Source organism: Chiloscyllium plagiosum, unplaced genomic scaffold, assembly GCF_037043375.1.
Source record: "Chiloscyllium plagiosum isolate Xiang-an unplaced genomic scaffold, Cpla_swu_hap1 HiC_scaffold_16, whole genome shotgun sequence".
Classification (NCBI taxonomy): domain Eukaryota; kingdom Metazoa; phylum Chordata; class Chondrichthyes; order Orectolobiformes; family Hemiscylliidae; genus Chiloscyllium; species Chiloscyllium plagiosum.
In genome coordinates, this window is record NW_028270154.1 from 54,395,652 (window position 1) to 54,416,828 (window position 21,177).

The following is a 21,177-nucleotide window of genomic DNA, read 5'->3' on the forward strand; positions in this document are numbered from 1 at the left end:
CAGTCATATTGGTGTAATGAAGCTGGTGGTTTGACGGTGGAACATTTTGTCGATGATGATTCGAGGAGGATAATCACCGTGGAATCTGCAGGGTCATTGTGGAGGAGAAACAGAAGTGTGATGGTCAGGAAGGCAGTGCAGCCACCAGGGATCTGTTTTGATTTACCAGTTGGGCATTTGCAGCACCTAGCTTGTTGGAGGAGGAAATGAGGATTGGAAGTGAGACTGGATTAATTTGCTTTAATGAGATACAAATGCATGGACACAAAGTAGTTGCCTCTCAAAGGTGCAATTCTGAAGTCGCTATTCAAGACACGAGGAGAAAATCAGGAACATTTTTCTTCATGCCAAAATCTGATTTTTTTCATTCTCACCTCAATTTTGTTATGATACAGGCAACACACAGGCAGTTGCCCAAGGCAGGAATCAAACCCAGGTTCCTGGCATTGTAAAGCAGCAGTGCTAACCACTGAGCCACCGTGCTGCATGATAAATTCAAATGGTTATTAAAGGTGATACAATGTCAGTAAAGGGGATATTGCTGTTTCAAGGAAAGGAGTTCTCCCAATATCTGTAGCAAAAGTTTTCAAAACCCGAATAAAAGAAAAATATTGCAGATGTTGGAAAACTGGAACAAAAAACAGAAATTACTGGAGAAACTCAGCAGGTTTGCTCCTCGGAAAGAGAAATTTCTCTTTCCACAAATGCTGCCAGATCCATTCAGTTTTACCAGCACATTCTATTTTCATGAAATAAAGTTTAACTGATAATGATTTTTTTTTAATATCATCTGCAACCTAGAAGCATGGCATTCCAACCAGAACTCTATCAACAAACATATTGAGTTAGACCCCATCTACTACCCCCTGAGAAAAGGAACAGGAAGTGACTTCACCACAGGAAATATCATCACAGGAAATGACATCATCAACCAAAAGAAACCCAAATGTATAAATGGAAAGCAGGAATTTTCAGCATTGCTTCACCTGCGGCCCATTGAAGATGTTACCTAGTAGGTGATGAAACGTCTGAAAATGAACCTTCCAGCTCAGTGAGCAAACCTTCATCCAGAACCTCAACCTGAGCTACAAATCTTCTCAAAACACGCTAAAAACGTGCTCAAAGCTCAGTTGTACAAAACCATTGCTAACTCTAAAAGAAAGGAATGATCGCATGGCACTGATAAAAGCACTGGAAATGACCATGGCAAACCCAGCCCTGCCAACCCCACAGAGTCTTACTTAATAACACCTAAGGGCTTGTGCAAAACTTGGGAGAGCTATTACTCACGCTAATCAAGAAGTCGCCCTATTATGATAATCGTCACAGTAGCAGATCTACAGACAATGTCCCACTTTCTTAGTCACCGGACAGTCCTAACAGAGATGGTAGCAAAATGGTATAAAGTCAGGAGTGAGTTGACCTGGGAGTCTTCAATGTTGACTTTAGACCCCATGTAGTCTCATACCATCAGATTAAATATGGATAAAGAAACCTCCTCCTGATTACCACCTATCATGCTCTTTCAGCTAATGAATTAATGCTCCTTTACATGGAACACCACTGAAGACAGCAAGGGCAGAGAATGTACTTTGAGAGTGGCACCTCAGTGTGTTTTACCAAGGATGGCTTGATAGCATCACTACTAATCTAACTCACCAGTTTCTAGAGAACATGGCTACCGGATTGAGTCTGCAAAAGATAGTGAGTAAACAGCAAGAGGAAAGCCTTACATGGTGGCTCAGTGGTTAGCACTGCTGCCTCACAACACCAGGGATCTGGGTTCGATTCCAGCCTCGGGCAACTGTCTGTGTGAAGTTTGCACATTCTCCCCACGTCTGTGTGGGTTTCCTCCCACAATCCAAAGGTATGCAGGTCAGGTGAATTGGTTATACAAAATTGCCCATAGTGCTAGGTGCATCAGTCTGAGTGAAATGGATCTGGGTAGGTTACTCTTCAGAGGGTCAGTGTGGACGTTGTTGGGCTGAAGTGCCTGTTTCCACATTGTAGAGAATCTAATCTAATCTTACGAGGCATGGTCCTCACCAATCGACCTGTCTTAGATGTATTTGTCCGTAATAGTATTGATGAGTGGAACCAGCACACATTTAATATGGAGACAAAGTCCTATCTTCATACAGGAGATATCCTCATTGCTATTTTCTGTGGTATTACCATATTTAATCTTTGAACAGATTAGATTAGATTAGATTACTTAGTGTGGAAACAGGCCCTTCGGCCCAACAAGTCCACACCGACCCACCGAAGCGCAACCCACCCATACCCCTACATTTACCCCTTTAACCTAACACTATGGGCAATTTAGCATGGCCAATTCACCTGACCCGCACATCTTTGGACTGTGGGAGGAAACCGGAGCACCCGGAGGAAACCCACGCAGACACGGGGAGAATGTGCAAACTCCACACAGTCAGTCGCCTGAGTCAGGAATTGAACCCGGGTCTCTGGCGCTGTGAGGCAGCAGTGCTAACCACTGTGCCACCGTGTCTCCCAAAGATCTAGCAACAGTATTCAGTAAAAGTCTATGCCTCATCATCTGGCACATACCTCCACTCTACCATTACAATCAAGCTACATGATCAACCTGAGTTCAATGAAGAGTGAAGGAACAGCACCAGACATACCTAAAAATTAGTTGTCAGCCTGGTAAAGCTATGAGAGAATTGCTTGCATGTTGAACAACATGAATAGTGATTGATAAACAGGGCTAAGTGCTCCCACAACCAATGACTCAGATCTCAACACTGTTACCCTGCCATATTCAGTTGTGAATAGTAGTGGACAGTTAAATAATTAATGGGGGGAGGATGAAGCTCCAAAACAATCATTATCATCATCAGATACTGAAGCACGCTGTACCCTAATGGAACCAGACCTGGATAACATTTAGGCTATGGTTAACAAATAGTACGTAAGATTTGTGCCAGACAAGATCCAGGTAATCATCATTTCCAATAAGAGAGAATCTAACCATCACTCCTTCACATTCAATGACATTCAAACCTTTTACAGGCATTTCAAGACCAGATGACAAATTGGTAGGCTTTAGCACAATACAAATAAGGATATTAATTCGACTGCAACATTTTTTTAAAAACTGATGCGGAAGAATGATTTGTCATTGAGGCAAAAATGTTAACTGTTACGACCCACATGTTCTCAAACCCCACTACTCCTGTGGTGGCCTCAAAACTTAATGATGTAATCTAAGATAAAAATTTCTGATTTTCCTGTGAAAGCAAGTTAACAGAAAACAACAACCAGGTTTTTGTACTTAATAAAAAACCTAATTATTACAAGGAAGTAAATAGTTCTGAATATCCACATATGGCTCTATTAGTTAAAACTCTCAAGCCCTTTTAAAATGGCATGCACGCAAACAGACAGACCCAGATAAACAGAAACCGTTGGCTTCATGGGTGAAGGGAAAAATAAAGCTGGGAACTCAGTCAGCAAGTTTTCCTAAGATAATCCATTTGACTTGCCAGGACATTTTGTTCTTCAATCTCATTTCTCCAAGTTTGTTCACTTCCTTTGCAGGACACAAAGAGCAAATGGTACACTAACTGCGCTGTCAATCACTGGATTTGTTGGGCTTCAGTTATTTATAAAGCAAAGAGAGACAATGTCAGAGATCCAAGGATTCTCATTATATTGTTTAAATCCACAAACTATTAAGTTATCCAGGAATCAATCAGATAGCTATTGCCAGATTGATGATGATTGGCATCCACAACTGGGTACAATTGTAAAAACCAAGTCACTACTTGCTGCTGGCCAAAACTCACTTGGTGTACACACCATGATACCAGACCATCTATAAATGGCTTCCCCACTATGTGAGCAAAGCATTAGTGCAAACACCATAGATGATGAGTTTCAGTAACTTGTTTTTGAAAACACCGCAATTCCTTTCACAATTCTTGGCTTTAAAACAGTTTCTTTTTGCATTTTAGTCCACTATCAAAAATACAGAAAATCGAATGATAAGGACTTTACATGTCTGATAAATCAAAGTTCCTACTGGAGAATACCTTGATGCGCATCTGAGTAACTCTATAATTTGTTCCATAATTCTTGGTACCCAATTATTAAACTAATAGCCCCCAATATTATCCTATGCATTAAATGTAGAATCAACATGCAGTTTCTACGTATTCATCACAAGGTAATTATAAATAAGCAAAGCTCTCTTAACAGATTAATTTGCTTTATCCTTGTTAATGGAAGCTAACGATCATGAATTACAGCATATTACTGTTCCCGAAAAGGAGCTGGGGCAGCTAGCATATGGTTCAGAATATAAAATATATACCCCAGTCCTACTTATCCGAGTTAAAGGCCAAGATCATCACAAAGTCGCAATGAATCCTGAGCCATTTTAAACCTTGAATGATTTTGCTTGAAGTAACAGACGTTTTAATGACATTTACAATTGCCCTAGTTCTAGTAAACAAAGGTAACCTTCAGTCAATTTTCAAAACACTCCAATTGTATCATGTCTGCTTATTTGATTGACTACTTTCCTAGGAGGAAACATATCAATCACTTTAGTGAACTTGCAGCGTATTATGTCAGCATTTTCACTTTTATTCACAATATTTAAGTAGATCACTGTTATAAATTCCCCCTTTGTACATCTTTGCGTACTGCCAGCATTGAAACCTATTAATATAATAAAACAAAGAACTGTGGATGCCAGAGATTCAAGAAAACAAGAATTGCTGGAGAAACTCAGCAGGTTTGCCAGCATCTGTGAAGAGAAAACAGAGTTAACATTTCGAGTCCAGCAATCTTCTTCAGAACTTGAATTGAAATCTGAGTTTCTCCAGCAATTTATGTTCTTAATAGAAATTTAATCACCAGGTACCTGATGAATGTTGGCAGAATTGTGTTGGTAGTTAAATAACTGAAGAAACATCATTGTTATCAATGCTTTTTTTAAGATACCATACAATCCTGTCATCATACCCATTAAAGCTGACTCAACCATATTTGACTGATAAAAAATTCTCCTGTATATTACAATTCAAGATGAAAATTATATTTCACATGAATCATACTATAACCAGTCTGCAGAGTTACTTCCTGTTATATTTCAAAACGAAACTTTAGATCAAAGATACAACATTATTTTATAATTAGGAACTATAAAGCTTTCATATTTCCTGATCTTAAACTGATTTCCTGATACATCAGTGAATTGACAAAACAAGGATAGAATGACTGTATTGGATAGCATGTCAAATTATGTTATTTAATGTCTTTTTATTCCATAACATTCATCATACTTTGGAATTTATTTTATTTAAATATTACTGATTAGCATGCATTTTAGACTGAACCACGAACATTAGCTATAATTTTGTTCCTGTGAAAGCATTTTTTGTGAAAGAGGAACCAAATATTAGGGAAGAAAATATTGTGATTAAGTACATTGAATGCTATGTCAACTGTAGAGTCCACACTACAGACAAATCAATGATATTTGGAGGCTAAAAAGAGTATAAAATTACAGGGATTATAAATCAAATGGCTCTAATCTACTGGACACAACACAGGATAAGTATCTGGAGATCTGTGAAGGTCTGTTTCCCACTCCCCAGCAAAGGAAGAATAAGAAGCCAAAGTGCTCATGAAGAACTTCCAGAAAGCATCTGACTCCTAAGAGAAAAAACAAACACAAGACATGATAACATTCAGAAAGTTGGGTGGAACTGAAGGAAGGGAAACAATGACATAGCTGAGGCTGGAAAAAATAATTGAATGCTGGAACTTGCTAAAGCATAGAAACAAATAAAGCACCAGCTCAGATTAAATCAAAATTAAATACTGAGAGACATAAGACAAACAGATAAAAGCATTGAAACAGATCCTGCAAATAAGAATGTACACAAAAGAAAGTGCTGGAATCAATCTTTTTAACATTCAGTTCTTCTTAATTAGCTATGCAACAGGTCATATTAACATTACTTTAGAGTTCCAAGACTGGCCTTTCTGTCATCCATAAAGATGCAAATTTCCAAAGTTCACTCTCTTAATGCCATCCAAAATAACTTTTCACATGTTTGCCCAAACTTCATTTTGTGCTGGTCCATCTGTTTTTAGTCTGTTCTTTAACTGGGGATATTGCTAAAAAAGACAATATTTGGACTACTTTCAGCAAAAAAAATTGTCATTTTAAGTTCCAGACGTTGATTCATTCTTCTCCAATCAAAAGGGCCAAAGTCAATGCATCCTTTCTGACCAACAACATATAAACATTTATGCTTGTGCACACATGGAACATACAACCATAGAAAAGATACAATACTGAAAGCGGCATTCATCCCACTGTGTCAGCACTAGCTGTCTATCATTATTCCACTTACCAGCACCTGAATACAGTATAGCCTTGTGGGTTACAGCCCTTCATGTGCAGAGACACGATCATTTAAATAAGTTGAGGGTTTCCATCTCAACCATGAAATTCAGCAGTGAATTCCACACTCATGATTTTAAAACAATACTCTCCTGACAGACCTGTGCAGTCTCAGCTTATGCGATGATTTGGAAGGACCTGATTCATTAAGGCAATGAAGGTGATGCTGCCAATAATCCCCTACCCAGTTGTTTAATGAAAAATTAATTTCTCTGCAGTACAAAGATGTAACCTGAACGTATTGTGCCATGGACAGTGGATGTATTGGCCCTGGTATTTCTCTCCCCTGTCTGATCACCCAGATGCCAGTCTGGAGGATCTCATATGAACTCCTCAAATTTTTCCCTGAGGCAAGAGCAAATGCAACTGCACATTGTAGACCTGAAGGCTGCAGCAGATCTAATGTCTATAAGCAACAGGCAAAAGGCCTTTGCTCCTATCATTGTTTTACGGCTTCTCAAACAAAAGGGGACAATTACCCTCTGGGGGCCTCTCTATGCTTTGCTGTCCATTCCTCTCACCCCTTTTGATCAGACAAGAAATTTCTGTAAAACCTCTTGCAATTAATTTGGATATCCCATCCAATATCCAGTCCATTCAGGGACCCAGGTTCGATTCCAGCCTCGGGCGACTGTCTGCTTGGAGTTTGCACATTCTCCCTGTGTCAGCGTGGGTTTCGTCCGGGTGGTCCGGTTTCCTTCCACAGTCCAAAGATGTGCGGGTTAGGTGAATTGATCATGCTAAATTGCCCATAGTGATAGATGCATGAGCAGGTGAATGGGTCTGGGTGGTCTTCGGAGGGTCAGTGTGGACTTGTTGGGCCGAAGGACCTGTTTCCGCACTGTAGGTAATCTAATCTTAAATATTATGTTGCTACACATTAGCCACCTTCCTAGTTCATTCATGTTCTCTTGTATATGGTTTGCCTTTCCCTGTTTTTCAAATCTCCTTCAATTCATGAACCCAGCTCTGAAATTCCCATGTAAAGAATTTCAGGATCTTCAAACTTTTCTTCATAGCTAAATGCCTTAAACTAGGTATCAGCTTGGTTAACACTAAAATCAAGATAACTACCTGCAGTATGGTGATCAGAGGTGTGTAAGCCACTCTAGATATCAGTGTTAGACAAAAACTAGTTGTCAAATGGGATTTGTTTCTATTTCCCTAGCTATACAGTACGTCCTAAAGTACCATTCCTTTTTTCCCGCTACATTAAATTGGTTGCATATGTTTTTGCTGATTTCAGTGAGCTAACCATCATTATCTCCAGATACTTATCCTGTGTTGCGTCTAGTAAATTCGAACCATTTGATTTATATTCCCTGTATTTTTATACTCTTTAGGAGAAACTGAGGACGGCAGATGCTGGCGATCAAAGTTGAAAAATGTGGTGCTGGAAAAGCACAGCCTGTCAGGCAGCATCCGAGGAGCAGGAGAGTCGACGTTTTGAGCCTTAGCTCTTCATCAGGAACAAGAGGGTGGCCCAAGGAGGCTGAGAGATAAATGGGAGAGGGGTGGTGGATGGTAGCTGGGAATGCGATAGGTGGATGAAGGTGGAGGGTGATGTGACAGGTCAGAGAGGAAAGTGGAGCGGATAGGTGAGACGGAAGATGGACAGGTAGGACAGTTCAAGAAGGCGTTATCCAGTTGGTAGGTTGGAACTGGGATAAGGTTGGGGGAGGGGAAGTGACGAAACTAGTGAAATCCACATTGATCCCATGTGGTTGAAGGGTCCCAAGGCAGAAGATGAGGTGTTCTTTCTCCAGGCGTCGGGTGGCTAGAGTATGGCAGTAGAGGAGGCCCAGCACTTGCATGTCCTTGACAACGTGGGAGGGGGAGTTGTTTTGTCACAGGGCGGTGGGGTTGTTTAGTCTGTGGTGTCCCAGAGATGTTCTCTGAAACGTTCTGCAAGTTGGCGTCCTGTCTCCCCGATGGAGAGGAGACCACAACAAGAGCAACAGACACAGTAGATGACATACTTCCATATGCATCATCTACTTTACAGCCCCACCACCCTGTGGCCAAACACTGCAACTCCCCTTCCCACTCCACCAAGGACATGCAAGCCCTGGGCCTCCTCCACCACCAAACTCTAGCTACCCAATGCCTGGAGGAAGAACACCTCATCTTTTACCTTGCGACCCTCCAACCACACGGGATCAACGTGGATTTTACCAGTTTCCTCATTTCTCCTCCCCCCACCTTATCCTAGATCTAACCTTCCAACTCAGCACTAAACTTCTTGAACTGTCCCACCTGTCCATCTTCGTTCCCACCGATCTGCTCCACCCCCCTCTCCGACCTATTGCCACCACCTCCCGCCTTCATCTACCTATCGCATTCCCAGCTACCTTACCCCCAGCCCCACCCCTTTCCCATTTATCTCTCAGCCTTCTTGGGCCATGCCCTCATTCCTGATGAAGAGCTTATGCTCGAAATGTCAACTCACCTTCCCCTTCGGATGCTGCTTGACCAGCCGTGCTTTTCCAGCAGCACATTTTTCGACTTTTATACTCTTCAGCCTATCTCCAAAATTCTTTTTGTAATTAGTCTGTCTCTTCCCAATTATTTACAGTTCTCCCACTCTGAAGCTGAGACACTTGAATTGTTTATCTTTGATGTATGGATGCAGTGTAATCACATCACCCTTCTTCCAGATTAGCCTTTTTTCAAATCACTTCAGAAGCTAGCTGCCTCCTCAGTGTGCTTCAATCTGGTGGGCCACCTGATTGAGTGACAGACTATTAAAAACCTTGCCATAAAACCAATGCATATATCATCAAGTACCTAAAAAAATTAAATCAGTGCTGACTCAATTTTACTATACCATATCCGTATGAGTGTTTTAGCATGCCATGTCAATGTGCTGCCTGGAACAGATGCTGCCAACTGGCTTTGGTTAAGTTAGTCTTCTTTGTCACTGTGCACTATTTCTGTTTTAAATGATTCCCTAAACACATTACCAATTGAGCTGATTAACAAGGTGGACACCAGTAAATATTTAAATGCTAAATATTTAATAATAAGTGAAGTTAACCAAATGAAATACTAACTCGTGGATGGAAGAGTGAGACTTTAAATTTCACAAATTGTACTCAGCATATCTTTTCATTCTATGGATTGTGAACAGGCCAGACATTGATTAAATTTCAGAGATTGGTTAAAGTAGAGCGAGATGTATTTGAGTTGTCCATAAACATAGAAGATTTTGAAAGCAATTTACAGCAAACATTAAACAGTAAAAATTCTAACATTTCATTGGCTTATTAGTGGGTGCAGAGATTGTATGTGAGATTATACCACACCCAGTAGAAACGATACAGGTAGCACACACACCTCACTCTGCTTATCTCCATGGTGTGACAGGCAACCTGGCATTCAAGGCAATGCTAACTGACTGCATGCTCAGCAGGGAGCTTAGGTTCATTTGAGGTTTGCACCAATTAATGCATCTCCTAAAGTGGAACTTCATTCTTGCTGCAAGAAAGAACTGTGGAAGAACTGCAGATTAAGACGTGATGATGCAGAAAGTCAAAGACATTCTCAAATGCAGCACTGCCCTCTGAAAAGGTGGGGTAGACAGATTCGATAGCAACTATTTAATAAATAAATCACTAAACACAAAACAAATTGCAGAGCTTTGACAGAAAGAAGCAGGGGAACAGGACCAGTTACATAGTACTCCTCAGCTGATGTAAGATTTTACCATTAGCAATGATCATTTTTTTTCCATCTGATTGATAACTGAGACCACAAGAGAAAAGCATGAAAATCATCAAAGCTTACTCATTAGTATGCTATTTCGTAGAGTGCTGACATCAATTCATGTGAGGAAAGAATGGAGGGAAACATTGATGTAAGCTATGGAGGAGGCATAAGTTAAACATGAGGTTTACAAGTAAGATCTAATATTAGGAACACTATGAGAATTTCTAGGGGCACTAAGAATTCTACGAACATATTTTTTCCTTCCCTAATTTAACTATTACTATAGTTGCAGTGTTACACTGAGGGCATTCAGTTTTCAGATGACACAAAGGTAGATGGATGGGAAGGTAGTGTCGAGGAGACTGCAGAAGGACTTGAACAGGCTAAGGAAGTGGGCAAACAGTGGCAGATGGAATACAATGTAGGAAAGCATAGGGTTTTGCACTTTGGTAGGAAGAATAGAGGAGTAGACTATTTTCTAAATGGGGAAATGCTTCAGAAAGTCTGAAGCACAAAGGGACTTGGGATGCCTAGTTCAGGATTCTTTTATGGTTAACATATAAATTCAGTTGGCAGATAGAAAGGCAAATGCAATGTTAGCATCCATTTCAAGAGGGCTAGAGTACAAGAGCAGAGATACACTGTTGAAGTTGTACAGGACTGTGGTCAGACTGTGTTTCGAATATTGTGAGCAGTTTTGGGCCCCTTATCTAATGAAGGATGTGTTAGCATTGGAGGGGATCCAGAGGGGATTTACAAGAATGATCTTGGAGATGAAGGGCTTGTTATATGAGCAGCATTTGAGGACTCTGGGTTTGTACTTGATGGAGTTTAGAGGGATCTCATTGAAACAGAATACTGAGAGACTTGGATTAAGAGGACATGGAGAAGATGTTTCCACTAGTAGGGGAGTCTAGGACCCAAAGTCTCAGCCTAAGAGTGAAGGGATGACTCTTTAGAACCAAGATGAATTGGAACTTTTTCAGACAGAGGGTGGTGAATCTGTGGAACTCACCACCACTGTAAACTGTGGAGGCCAAGTCATTGAGCATGTATAAGACAGAGATAGATAGGTTCTTGATTGGTAAAGTGATCAAGGCTTATGGGGAGAAATGGGGTTGAGAAACATCAGCCACGATCAAATGGCAGAACGGGCTCGATGGGTCAAATGGTCTAATTCTGTTCCTACATCTTATGGTCTCATGGTAAAGGAATTCAATGCTATTGCAGTCTCTAAGTCACATTTCATTGTCTTTGACAGTAGGCAGTTATGACACTTTCCATGATGTCCATCGCTGATACAAGAAAAGGAAGCTATTATTTTATCTTTAAGGTGGTAATAAATGTTGATAATAAATCAGTGGTGGTGATATTTTTGACAATTGTCAGCACATGCATTCTGCTTGGTTCATTGTTATGCAATTAGGCTTGTCTTATGAGAAATCAAAACCCTTCCATTCTTGAGAATACAATTAGGCACAGTCACACAATTAAGCAAAGTGAAGCAAGTACTGTTACGCTGATATGGTATCATTCTGTCTTACACTTGGCATTCAGAAATTGACATACTAACCCGATATTTTTACATTAGCAAACATTATGAGCATTGAAAACTGCAAAGATATCAAGTGCTTTAGAATTAAAAGTACAAGAAAATTAGAATGTTACCTTTCTGAATCATCCTTGTAGGAAGCAACATTTTCACCATTCCTGTCTTCTGAAGTGAGCTCCGAGTCTGGACCCAGTTGGTGGCACTGTTCATTCCTCAGGTCCCAGTTGTGTAGTGGCCGGTGGCTCAGAGGGTTGTCAGGTGAGTCTTTGTGGTATGAGTTCCTCCTCTTGCAGCGCAGTAGCTTTTCGTACGCTTTGCGGAAATCCCGGTTGAGGGTGGCATAAAGAATAGGGTTCAGGGCTGAGTTAACATAACCCAACCACAGGACCACAGCAAAGACAGTCTTGTTGGCCGGTCTCCCCGAAATCCCTTCATGGGTAAACACTGTGAAATAAGGGAACCAGCAAATGATGAAGACTCCCATCACTGTCGCTAGTGTTACAGTTGCTTTATGCTCCTTCACAGTTGGCAGTGATCGGTTCAGTGCTGTGCATCCAGTGACAGTGTTGATTCGTTTGGCCTGTTCCCTTGCTATTTTGAATATTCGATAATAAGTCAGGCACATGATGGGCAAAGGGATGTAGAAGGTGATGAAAGCATCTATGAGGGCATACCCTTTGTTGAGCTCTAAGTGGCATCGATTGGTTTTGGCTAAGCTTTGCACTGATAAGTCTTTGGTATTCCAACCTAAGTTGATAGGCAAGAAGGACACCATGATTGAAATGCACCAGATGAGACTGAGGGAGATGACAACTCTGTTGCGAGTAATAAGCACGGAATATCTCAGTGGAGCTGTCACAGCATAGTAACGGTCCAGACTGATCATGAACAGATTGAGGATGGAAGCTGTACACAGCATGACATCCAAGCTGGTGTAGATGTTGCAGAAGGTGTCTCCAAATGGCCATTCAAACAACTCTGAGATAGCTGAAAATGGCAGGACCAGCAAACCCAGCAGTAGATCTGTAGCAGCCAGGGACACAATGAAACAGTTTGTGTGGTTCTGGAGTTTCCGGTTCAATCCAACCGCTAGGCACACCAGCACATTCCCAAAGATGGTTATTATTACAATCACTCCTAAAACTAATCCAATCAGAACTGTGGAGAGTACTGTCCTGTTCTCAGATGAAGTCGTGACATTCTGGCTCCCCTCCACTTCCATGATGTTGGAATTAGAAAATCATAGTCAAAACGGAGATAAATTCTACTGTGCAATAAAGTTGACTCACAGCAAGTACTTAAGTTTCAATATTACTTAAGTTTCAAGTCTGTGCAGATAGCACATCCATGGTTATTTGGGAAATTATTAATGAGCCAGTTAAAACCATCTTCACCATCTCGGCCATAAATGTTTGTTTTACCAATGCTTGGTAGATCCAAGGGGGTGTTGCGAACATAACTTCCTAATCCCATCCATCCTGTGTGTGTTGGTACACATTCAGTCTTGTCAAATTGTGTATGTGGCCATGCTAATAGGCAGAGGCTGTAACAAAAATGGCAGTGATAAATGTCTAACTCACATTGGACTACTACAGAAGCAAAATACTGCAGATACTGGAAATCTGAAATTAAAGATAGAAAACATCAGAAATATTCAACAAAGCTGGCAGAACATTTCTGATAAAACATCAATGTAAAATGGCAAATCTGTTTCTCTCTCTCCAAAGATGTTGTCGGACTTGTTGAAAATTTCCACAATGTCTTTTACAAATTGGATTGCATCAGCATCTTATTTTCGGTAAATACATAATTCTCTCTAACCTTTACCGCTCAGAGATTGGAGTTGGATTATTAATACCAAAAGATTACATTTCTGTGGTAAGTATCCAATATTTCACATTACATTTATTAATATTCCTCACCTTTCTGTTTCATTATCCAAACTGTACAAATATTAAATATTTTTCAATTGTCTCAAGTCAAGTTAAATAGTATATACAGTTTTGTTTTGAACAATGTATTAGTGAACAACAGTTATTCAAGATGTAAATTTAGCAAGAAAATACAGCTAACTAAAAGTTTCATTGTCTTCTTTCACAGCAGGACAGAGTAAATTTATACAGTACTATCCAGCTCATCTCTATATTCTTACGATACTAATGAAGTGCTTAAGTTATGTTTGTGGTTTTCATTCTGGTAATGCACATTCTGAGTCACTGCTGGTAAAATAAATCACTATGTCATTACTTTGTAAGCTTCGATGTTAGGCTTTCAGGATATGGACACAAAGGTAAAATATATAACACCATGTACCAGCAACTTATTTAAATTCACACAATTTACTAAAAAAAAAATTGGTCATCATATTGGATCCAAACCCGTAGCCAAATGAGGCATTTTAGGAGCAAACAAACAGTCAAGTGCAATACAGACCATCTGTTAAATTACTGTCAAAGCACTGTCCTCAGCTATTTGAGAGTATAATGTCATTGCACTGTCTAAAAATAATTAAAATACAAAACTTGGTATTAACAAAGCAATGCTTTTTATTAAATGCATGCTGTTAATTATTTGCTGAATGTTTCTAATCAACCTAGGGTCATGCAACCGAGAAAAGCAATGCTGTGACTACACACTCTTTGTGAACAATGATTTTTTTTTGCTATAAATTCTGTATCTTACAATCGTGTACTCCACAACCACCTGATGAAGGAGCAGCACTCCGAAAGGTAGTGCTTCCAATTAAACCTGTTGCACTATAACCTGGTGTCGTGTGATTTTTAATTTTGTGAACAATTGCAGCGTCTATAGACAAATCAGAAATACGCGCTTCCACCCTAAAGACTGGCCCTTACATGTTCCAGCACAGTTTTACTGCCTGCCTTAGAGTGGCAATTTGAAAACCTCCCCTACCTCTTACCTAACAGTAATCAAGTAGCATTTGAATTAATCCATAAACAAAGTTCTTAAACTCAGAAAAAACTCAGCAAGTCTGACAGCATCCATAGAAAGAAATCAGAGTTAATGTTTCAGGTCTAGTGACCCTCCCTCAAAACTGATGGCAGCTAGGAAAAGGCTGGTATTTATGCATAAAATCTTGTGGGGGGGAGGGGGAACAATGGCGGGAGAATAAACAATAGGTGGAGATAGAGCCCAGGTTCATAGCTCCTTGCAAGTAAAATCGCAGGTAGATAAGATAGTGAAGAAGGCATTTGATGTGCTTGCCTTTGTTAGTCAGTGCATTGAGTATACAAGTTGGGAGGTCATGTTTTGGCTGTACAGGACATTGGTTAGGCCACTTTTGGAATACTGCATTTAACTCTGGTCTCCCTACTATAGGAAGGATGTTGTGAAAATTGCAAGGGTCCAGGAAAGATTTTCAAAGATGTTGCTTAGGTTGGAGAGTTTGAGCTATAGGGAGAGGCTGAACAGGCTGGGGTTATTTTCCCTGGAGTATCAAAGGCTGAGGGGTAACCTTATAGAGGTTTATAAAATCATGAGGGGCATAGATAGGGTAAATAGACAAAGTCATTCCCTCGGGGTGGGGGAAGTCTAAATCTAGATGGCATAGATTTAAAGTGAGAGGAGAAAGATTTAAAAGGGACCTAAGGGGCAACCTTATCACGCAGACGGTGGTGTGTGTATGGAATGAGCTGCCAGAGGAAGTGGTGGGAGCTCTTTTAAATTGCAACATTTAAAAAGTATCTGGATGGGTATATGAACAGAAAAGTTTTAGAGAGATGTGGGTCAAATGCTGGTAAATGGGACTAGATTTATCTAGGAAAGCTGATCGACATGGATGGGTTGGACCGAAGGGTCTGTTTCCATGCTTGTACATTTCTGTGACTCTAAGAGCCATTCAATCATGGATTACCTCAATTACTGCTACTATTCTGGTCAATCATCTCCCAATCTGGCCCACGCTCCCACCAAATCTGAAAATTGGGCTTCAGTGGCATAACACCAGTTTTTCACCAAAAGCTAGCTTCACCAAGGTAAATCTTACATTATTCCTGAGTTTCCATCTTGCTAAACTGGATCAAGCAAGCACTGTTTGTTGCTTTTAAACCCCCACTCTCAGCTATACTGGCCAATTAGTGGTGCCTGGACTCTTGTGAACACTACAACTTCCAGAACATTCCTAAGCCCTGACTGCAATATCTAACCACCTAATAACTTGTAGAACTCAACCTGTCATGTTAGAGCAAAGAAATATCATGTGCTCTTTGGACTTCATCCACTGTCCTCTATACAGAACTATTTGCAGCTCAGTTGCCTTCCTTGTAATACAGCTTAAAATCAGCACTTCATAGAGTCTACTCTCTGCCTTTTGCACAGCTCACTAAAATTACTTCTAAAGCATAGAGATAATAAAATACTCAACCTATTTTCCATGAGACAGAACCATATTTCAGTTGAATTCTCTGCAAGCCAGCTAACCATCAGAACTCCTAACATGAAAAGTGCCCTATTTCTGTCTCTTTGTCCGAGGCAGTACCTGAAATTGCTTTTCAATAACCCCTGAACTGTGCTGAGAAAACCTCATGAAAACTTTTCAATAAGCCCTTCCATTTTGCGGGTGAGAAATGAATATTGCTACTATATAGCTTTTCAAACTGGGTGAGCTCTGAATTGTACATTCCACAGAGAATGCTGGCTTCCCTGATACAATTGGGTACACAGGAAATGGCTTTCATGTTCCCTTTCCTGCCTTGTCAATGTGGCTGCCTACTTCCCAAAGGGAGTGAGTATCCTTATGCCATGTGTCACCACTTCACCCCCAAAAACCCCATCTGTGCACATTCACACTGGGTTGTGCCCATACTTCACCTACATGAGGAGAAAAGCATGAAAAGACATTAGCATGCAGGCATGAGCACTATGCCCGTAAAAATTGACAGAGATAGAGATGGCCGTTCCCAGAGCTGTGAATGTCGGTGTTTGTTACTGGCAAGAAGAATCTGGTAGGGGGAAGTTAGGACTTAAAGAACTAGAGTTGATGCAAACCAATGAAGCATCATATGACATGTGTGCCTCAGACATTGGTGAGGTATTCATTCCAAAGTAATCTTTTATGGTTGTATCTTTGTCCCATTTAAGTCTTCGGTGAAACGTACCCAGATATAGACATTCCCCTTGTTGTGCTGAAGGTCAGTCAGCTGATATTGCATGAGCTGCTGAGTGCTGTAGTTCATTTAACATTTTAAGCGTGACCCCTGGCAGATGTGTGACAGCCAGTAGCTCTGTTGTACAATTGGTGCTACATCGATAGCTGCAAGGAAGTGACTGACAGGAGACACCTTATGGAAAAGCCTGGCACACAATCTTGCATGTGACAATCCTCTGCAGTGACAATCTAACAAATCTTAATTTACATGCGTAGTGGGATGAACCAAGTAGACAGTAATACATACCCCAGCAGAGTACAGCAAATCAATCACCATCTTATGCATTGGAACCAGGTTCTCATGAACTTCCCATGGATACAAACCTCTGCAGTCATCTCTGCCCATGCTACCTTTGACAATTGGGATGGCTTTCTGTTACCATCCCAAGGGGAAAAGCAGGTCCCTTCTCTCTTGATCAACCTACAGCAGAACCTCTGTGGTGTGTCACTGAAACACGGGCACTGCATTTTTCCAGTCTCTGACATCTGCAGAGGTGGATGGGGATGATGAACAGAGATTGAGTGGTGCTCCTGGGTTGGAGAAAGCTAAGTGGTGTTTGGGTGCCTTTTCATTATGGTGTCTTGAATTAGGAGCCGGGATGATTATGGTGGGTAGATAGCAAAACCTCCTGCCACATGTCCATAAAATTTAGCATTTTACTGGGGTATCAATTGACCCATGAGATGAGAAGAACATAATTGTCCAAGAAAACTTGACCAACTCTGGGCAGGTGTATTTCCTTTAAGGTCTCAGAAAAAAAAAACAAAGTTCAGAGAGTTCTACTGAATTGTGTTAACATCAGGAATCAATCTGCCCACATTGAAAGAGATTATGAGTTGAATTGATACAGATGTGTAAATATAGTAAATGGGAACAAATAGTTTTCAGCAACTGAGGAAGTTTCAAATTGGTGGCATAGAAACAGAAAGAATATAAATATTTATGAATAAAGTGCCTTTCATAACTTCCAGAATGCCAAAACTCTTTGCCACCAATCAAATATTTTTGAAAGATAGCCACTGATTTAATGTAGGAGAAGTAGCAGCAAACTCCCACAAACTGCATTATTGACCAATAGTCTGTTTTTGTAATGTTGATTGAGGGATTCATATCAGGTGGGACATCAGGGACTGGACTGCTACAATTTAAAATAGCATCATGGGAACTTAAACATACATCTCTGAGAGTAGACAAGTCTTTGGGAAATATATCATCTAAAAGATCTCACTTCCAATGGTGCAACATTCAGCCAGACCTGCAGTAGAGTATCAGCCTCAATTCTTGTGCTGAAATCTTGGGAAAAGTTTTCAAACTCTATAAAACTCTGACTTAGAGAGGAGAATACTGCCACTGAGGCCTGAGGATGTTTATTAGAGACGATTTAAGACAGTGAGGATTATAAATGCTGAGAAATGCACCTACAAGAGCTGGAGATAGAAACAGAGACCACAACAATTACAAAAATGTATTAGAAGGGCAAAGGGGAACACAGAAAGGTAGGAACAGGGTTGGTACATCTCATTACTAAACAAATGCAAATAATTGGAAATGCTGAAGATCTGAAACCAAAACAGAAATTGCTAAAGAAGCTTAGCAGGTCTGGCAACACTTGTGGGGGGAGAGCAACTCAACATTTTAAATCCTGCGAATCTTCAGCTGAACGTTTATTGCTGCCAGACCTGCTGAGTTTCTCCATCAATCTCTGTTTTGGTTTCATTACGATTACTGCTGTGGAGAGGCAGACTCATCTGAGCTACAAATTCATTTGCTTTCTTATAAAAAGATATTCTTTCACAGGATGTCATCTTCACTTGCTGGACCATCCCTGATTGCCCTTGAGAAGGTTGTGGGGAGTAGCCTGTTCAACGGCTGCAGTGCACTTGGTGAAGGTACACCAGCAATGGTTTCAGGAGCTCAGTGTATGAAGAGTTCAGGCATGGACCCTTCCTTCCACAGCTCAGGCTACACAGTCCTTCTCTCTCCAGCTGCTCAAGCAATGATCTTTGAATGTGTGGACTAAATTCCACATACTGCAATTCTTGTAACATGCTTTGGACCCACTGAGACCTATTGCATTCCGAGCTACCTTACCCCCAGTCCCACCCCCCTCCCATTTATCTCTCAAGCCACTTGGCACCCTCCCCCCTCCCCCCATCCCACATTCCTGACGAAGAGCTTATGCTCAAACTATTGACTCTCCTGCTCCTCGAATGCTGCCTGACCAGCTGTGCTTTTCCAGCACCACACTTGTTGACTCTTGATACTGGGTCAGAGCCAGTCAGAGCTGGCTCATCCTCTCATGTTAGTGGCCAATGTCAAAAAGCTGAAAACATGACAGTCTCATTAACTGTATTCGTTGGTGGGACAAGGCCTGCAAGACTGCAAGACCCTAAATGTCCTTGAACTGAGTGGTCTACTAGGCCATGTCAGAGAAAACTTAAAGAGTCAAACACCTTCTTGTGAGTCTGGAGTCACGTAGGTGAGGAGGGCAGATTTATTTTCCTAAAAGAAATATTCCAGAAAAATTCCACCATCTGCAGTATCTGGTGGGATTTCAGTCCACACTCTCAGATCGTTTCACTGGGTTTTTTGGTGATTCATCAAGAGACTCCACCCTCAATTATTTACCCTAGTTATGAATGAAGCTCTGCTAAACAATCTGAAAAAAGCAACCCTACCTCAGTCACTTAATGGACAAAGAACCCATCGGTGCTGCCATGATTGCCTCAGAATCAGACACATCAGAGAACCTCCAAAATATATCAAACACATTCAATCATCAGTAACACTTCTTGGTAAACTTCCTTGCTCAACAAATAAACTAATTGTTTTTAAAAACTTCTCTCCCTCACCCAGCTCCCTCAACCGTCCTTTTTTCCAGCTGCCTTTTTCAGGGCAGAATTCACCTTCATTAGAAAACAAAAGTTTTGGGAAAAGGTGGGTCAATGTTAAAGGTTCTGTCTCGCCTGGACAAGACCCATGCTGAAAGCAAGCAGCAAATAGAAATGAAATGGGACTGACGCCCACATTTAATAACTTTTTTAACAACCCGGTTGTCTGTACAAACGTGGGCACTGTCACTTATCTGGAACACATTCCCCTCTGAAGTACATATCCCGGAATAACCTGATTCAACTGCTCAGAGGTGCTGGGAGAAAGCAGTTCAGGGTTGGAAGAATAGTGCAGAGTGTGATCGGTGGAAGAGAGTAGGTTACCCGAACTGGTTGTACTTGCCCGCTCTGAAAGGTCCAGCTCGGAAGAAATGTTCTGGTAGAATTGCACAGATGAGCAAAGTGCCGTTCGGCTAACGGTGTTTCCCTGAGTAGCTGCCCGGCCGCCCACTCACTTTACAGACTGAGCCTCCAAACAGGATCCCCTCCCTCAGGGCAGCTCTGACAGGAGCTCCGCGCATGTGCGCCGGTCGCAGAGGACTTGTCCTTCAGCTCAGAGAAAGATTTATCTATAAGATGTTGTTTGTTTTTCATACACGTGAGACTAGCCCTTGTACGAGTGAAATTCAGAAGCAGCACGAACGAAAATATGTAGCAGGAGAATGTAATACGAGTGATGTGTTCATTATCTGAATTGTAGCACTTTCTGGATATATCTGTAACATGTTTCCTTTTACGCTAGAGGAGGACGTCATAAGAAACTTTTTTTAAGACACTTTGATGCAACAAGCCCTTGAAAAACCATTGCCCTGGTACTTCCAGCCGATCTTCCAAGCAGATCTGACCTTAACATTAGCTTCTCGTTGTATTCTGTTACTGCTGTCTCAGCGATATGTTTCCCTTAACTTTCTACTGCACTGCATTTTATTTCTGAACCGCTCGTGTTTTGTGTGAACTTGTCTCCGAGGCTATTGCCTGCACTGTACCTACCTACAGACTGGCCAGGTCGTTGTTTAATTTAAAATGGCCTTTAACATTCTTTGAGTCAACATACGATTCTGCAATCGAAATGTAATTTTTGCAAGACGCGTTATCTCTTTCCAGACAGTTACCAAGATCTTTTCATTTGGAGTTACCGCGGAGCTAAATTGTTTCATAGGCAAACCACCTCCCCCGCCCCCCCCCCACCCAGCTCCTCACATTTCTAAAATTTAAAAAAGTCGCATTTCATATGGGCGACTTTAAACAGAGGCTATTGTTAGTTTCGGTTTTTATTGCCATATTACTGACATGCATTTAAGGGCTCACGGTTAAAAGGTAAGGGACAAATTTCCTTTTTGAGTTATGCCTCAGAAATTTATACTGGCAGATTAAAACAAAAGATGTGCAGGAAACGGTCAATGCTCCCCCATTACG

The 21,177-nt window shown here is 41.0% G+C and overlaps 1 protein-coding gene across 2 annotated transcripts in view; it reads right to left on the bottom strand.

The window, feature by feature from the left end:
• LOC122556924 (histamine H2 receptor-like) overlaps positions 1-20,241 on the bottom strand; it is a 37,752-nt gene extending 17,511 nt beyond the window's left edge. For both annotated transcript variants that reach the window (XR_015759653.1, XM_087995048.1), the window contains exons 1-2: positions 20,105-20,241; positions 11,819-13,245 (exon numbers count right to left, since the gene is read on the bottom strand). Coding sequence is in view for 1 of the 2 variants with exons in the window: in XM_087995048.1 (XP_087851174.1) it covers positions 11,819-12,924 (1,106 nt within the window). In the remaining variant the exon portion in view is untranslated. The remainder of the gene's footprint in view (positions 1-11,818; positions 13,246-20,104) is intronic.
• Between the last annotated feature and the right edge of the window lie 936 nt (positions 20,242-21,177).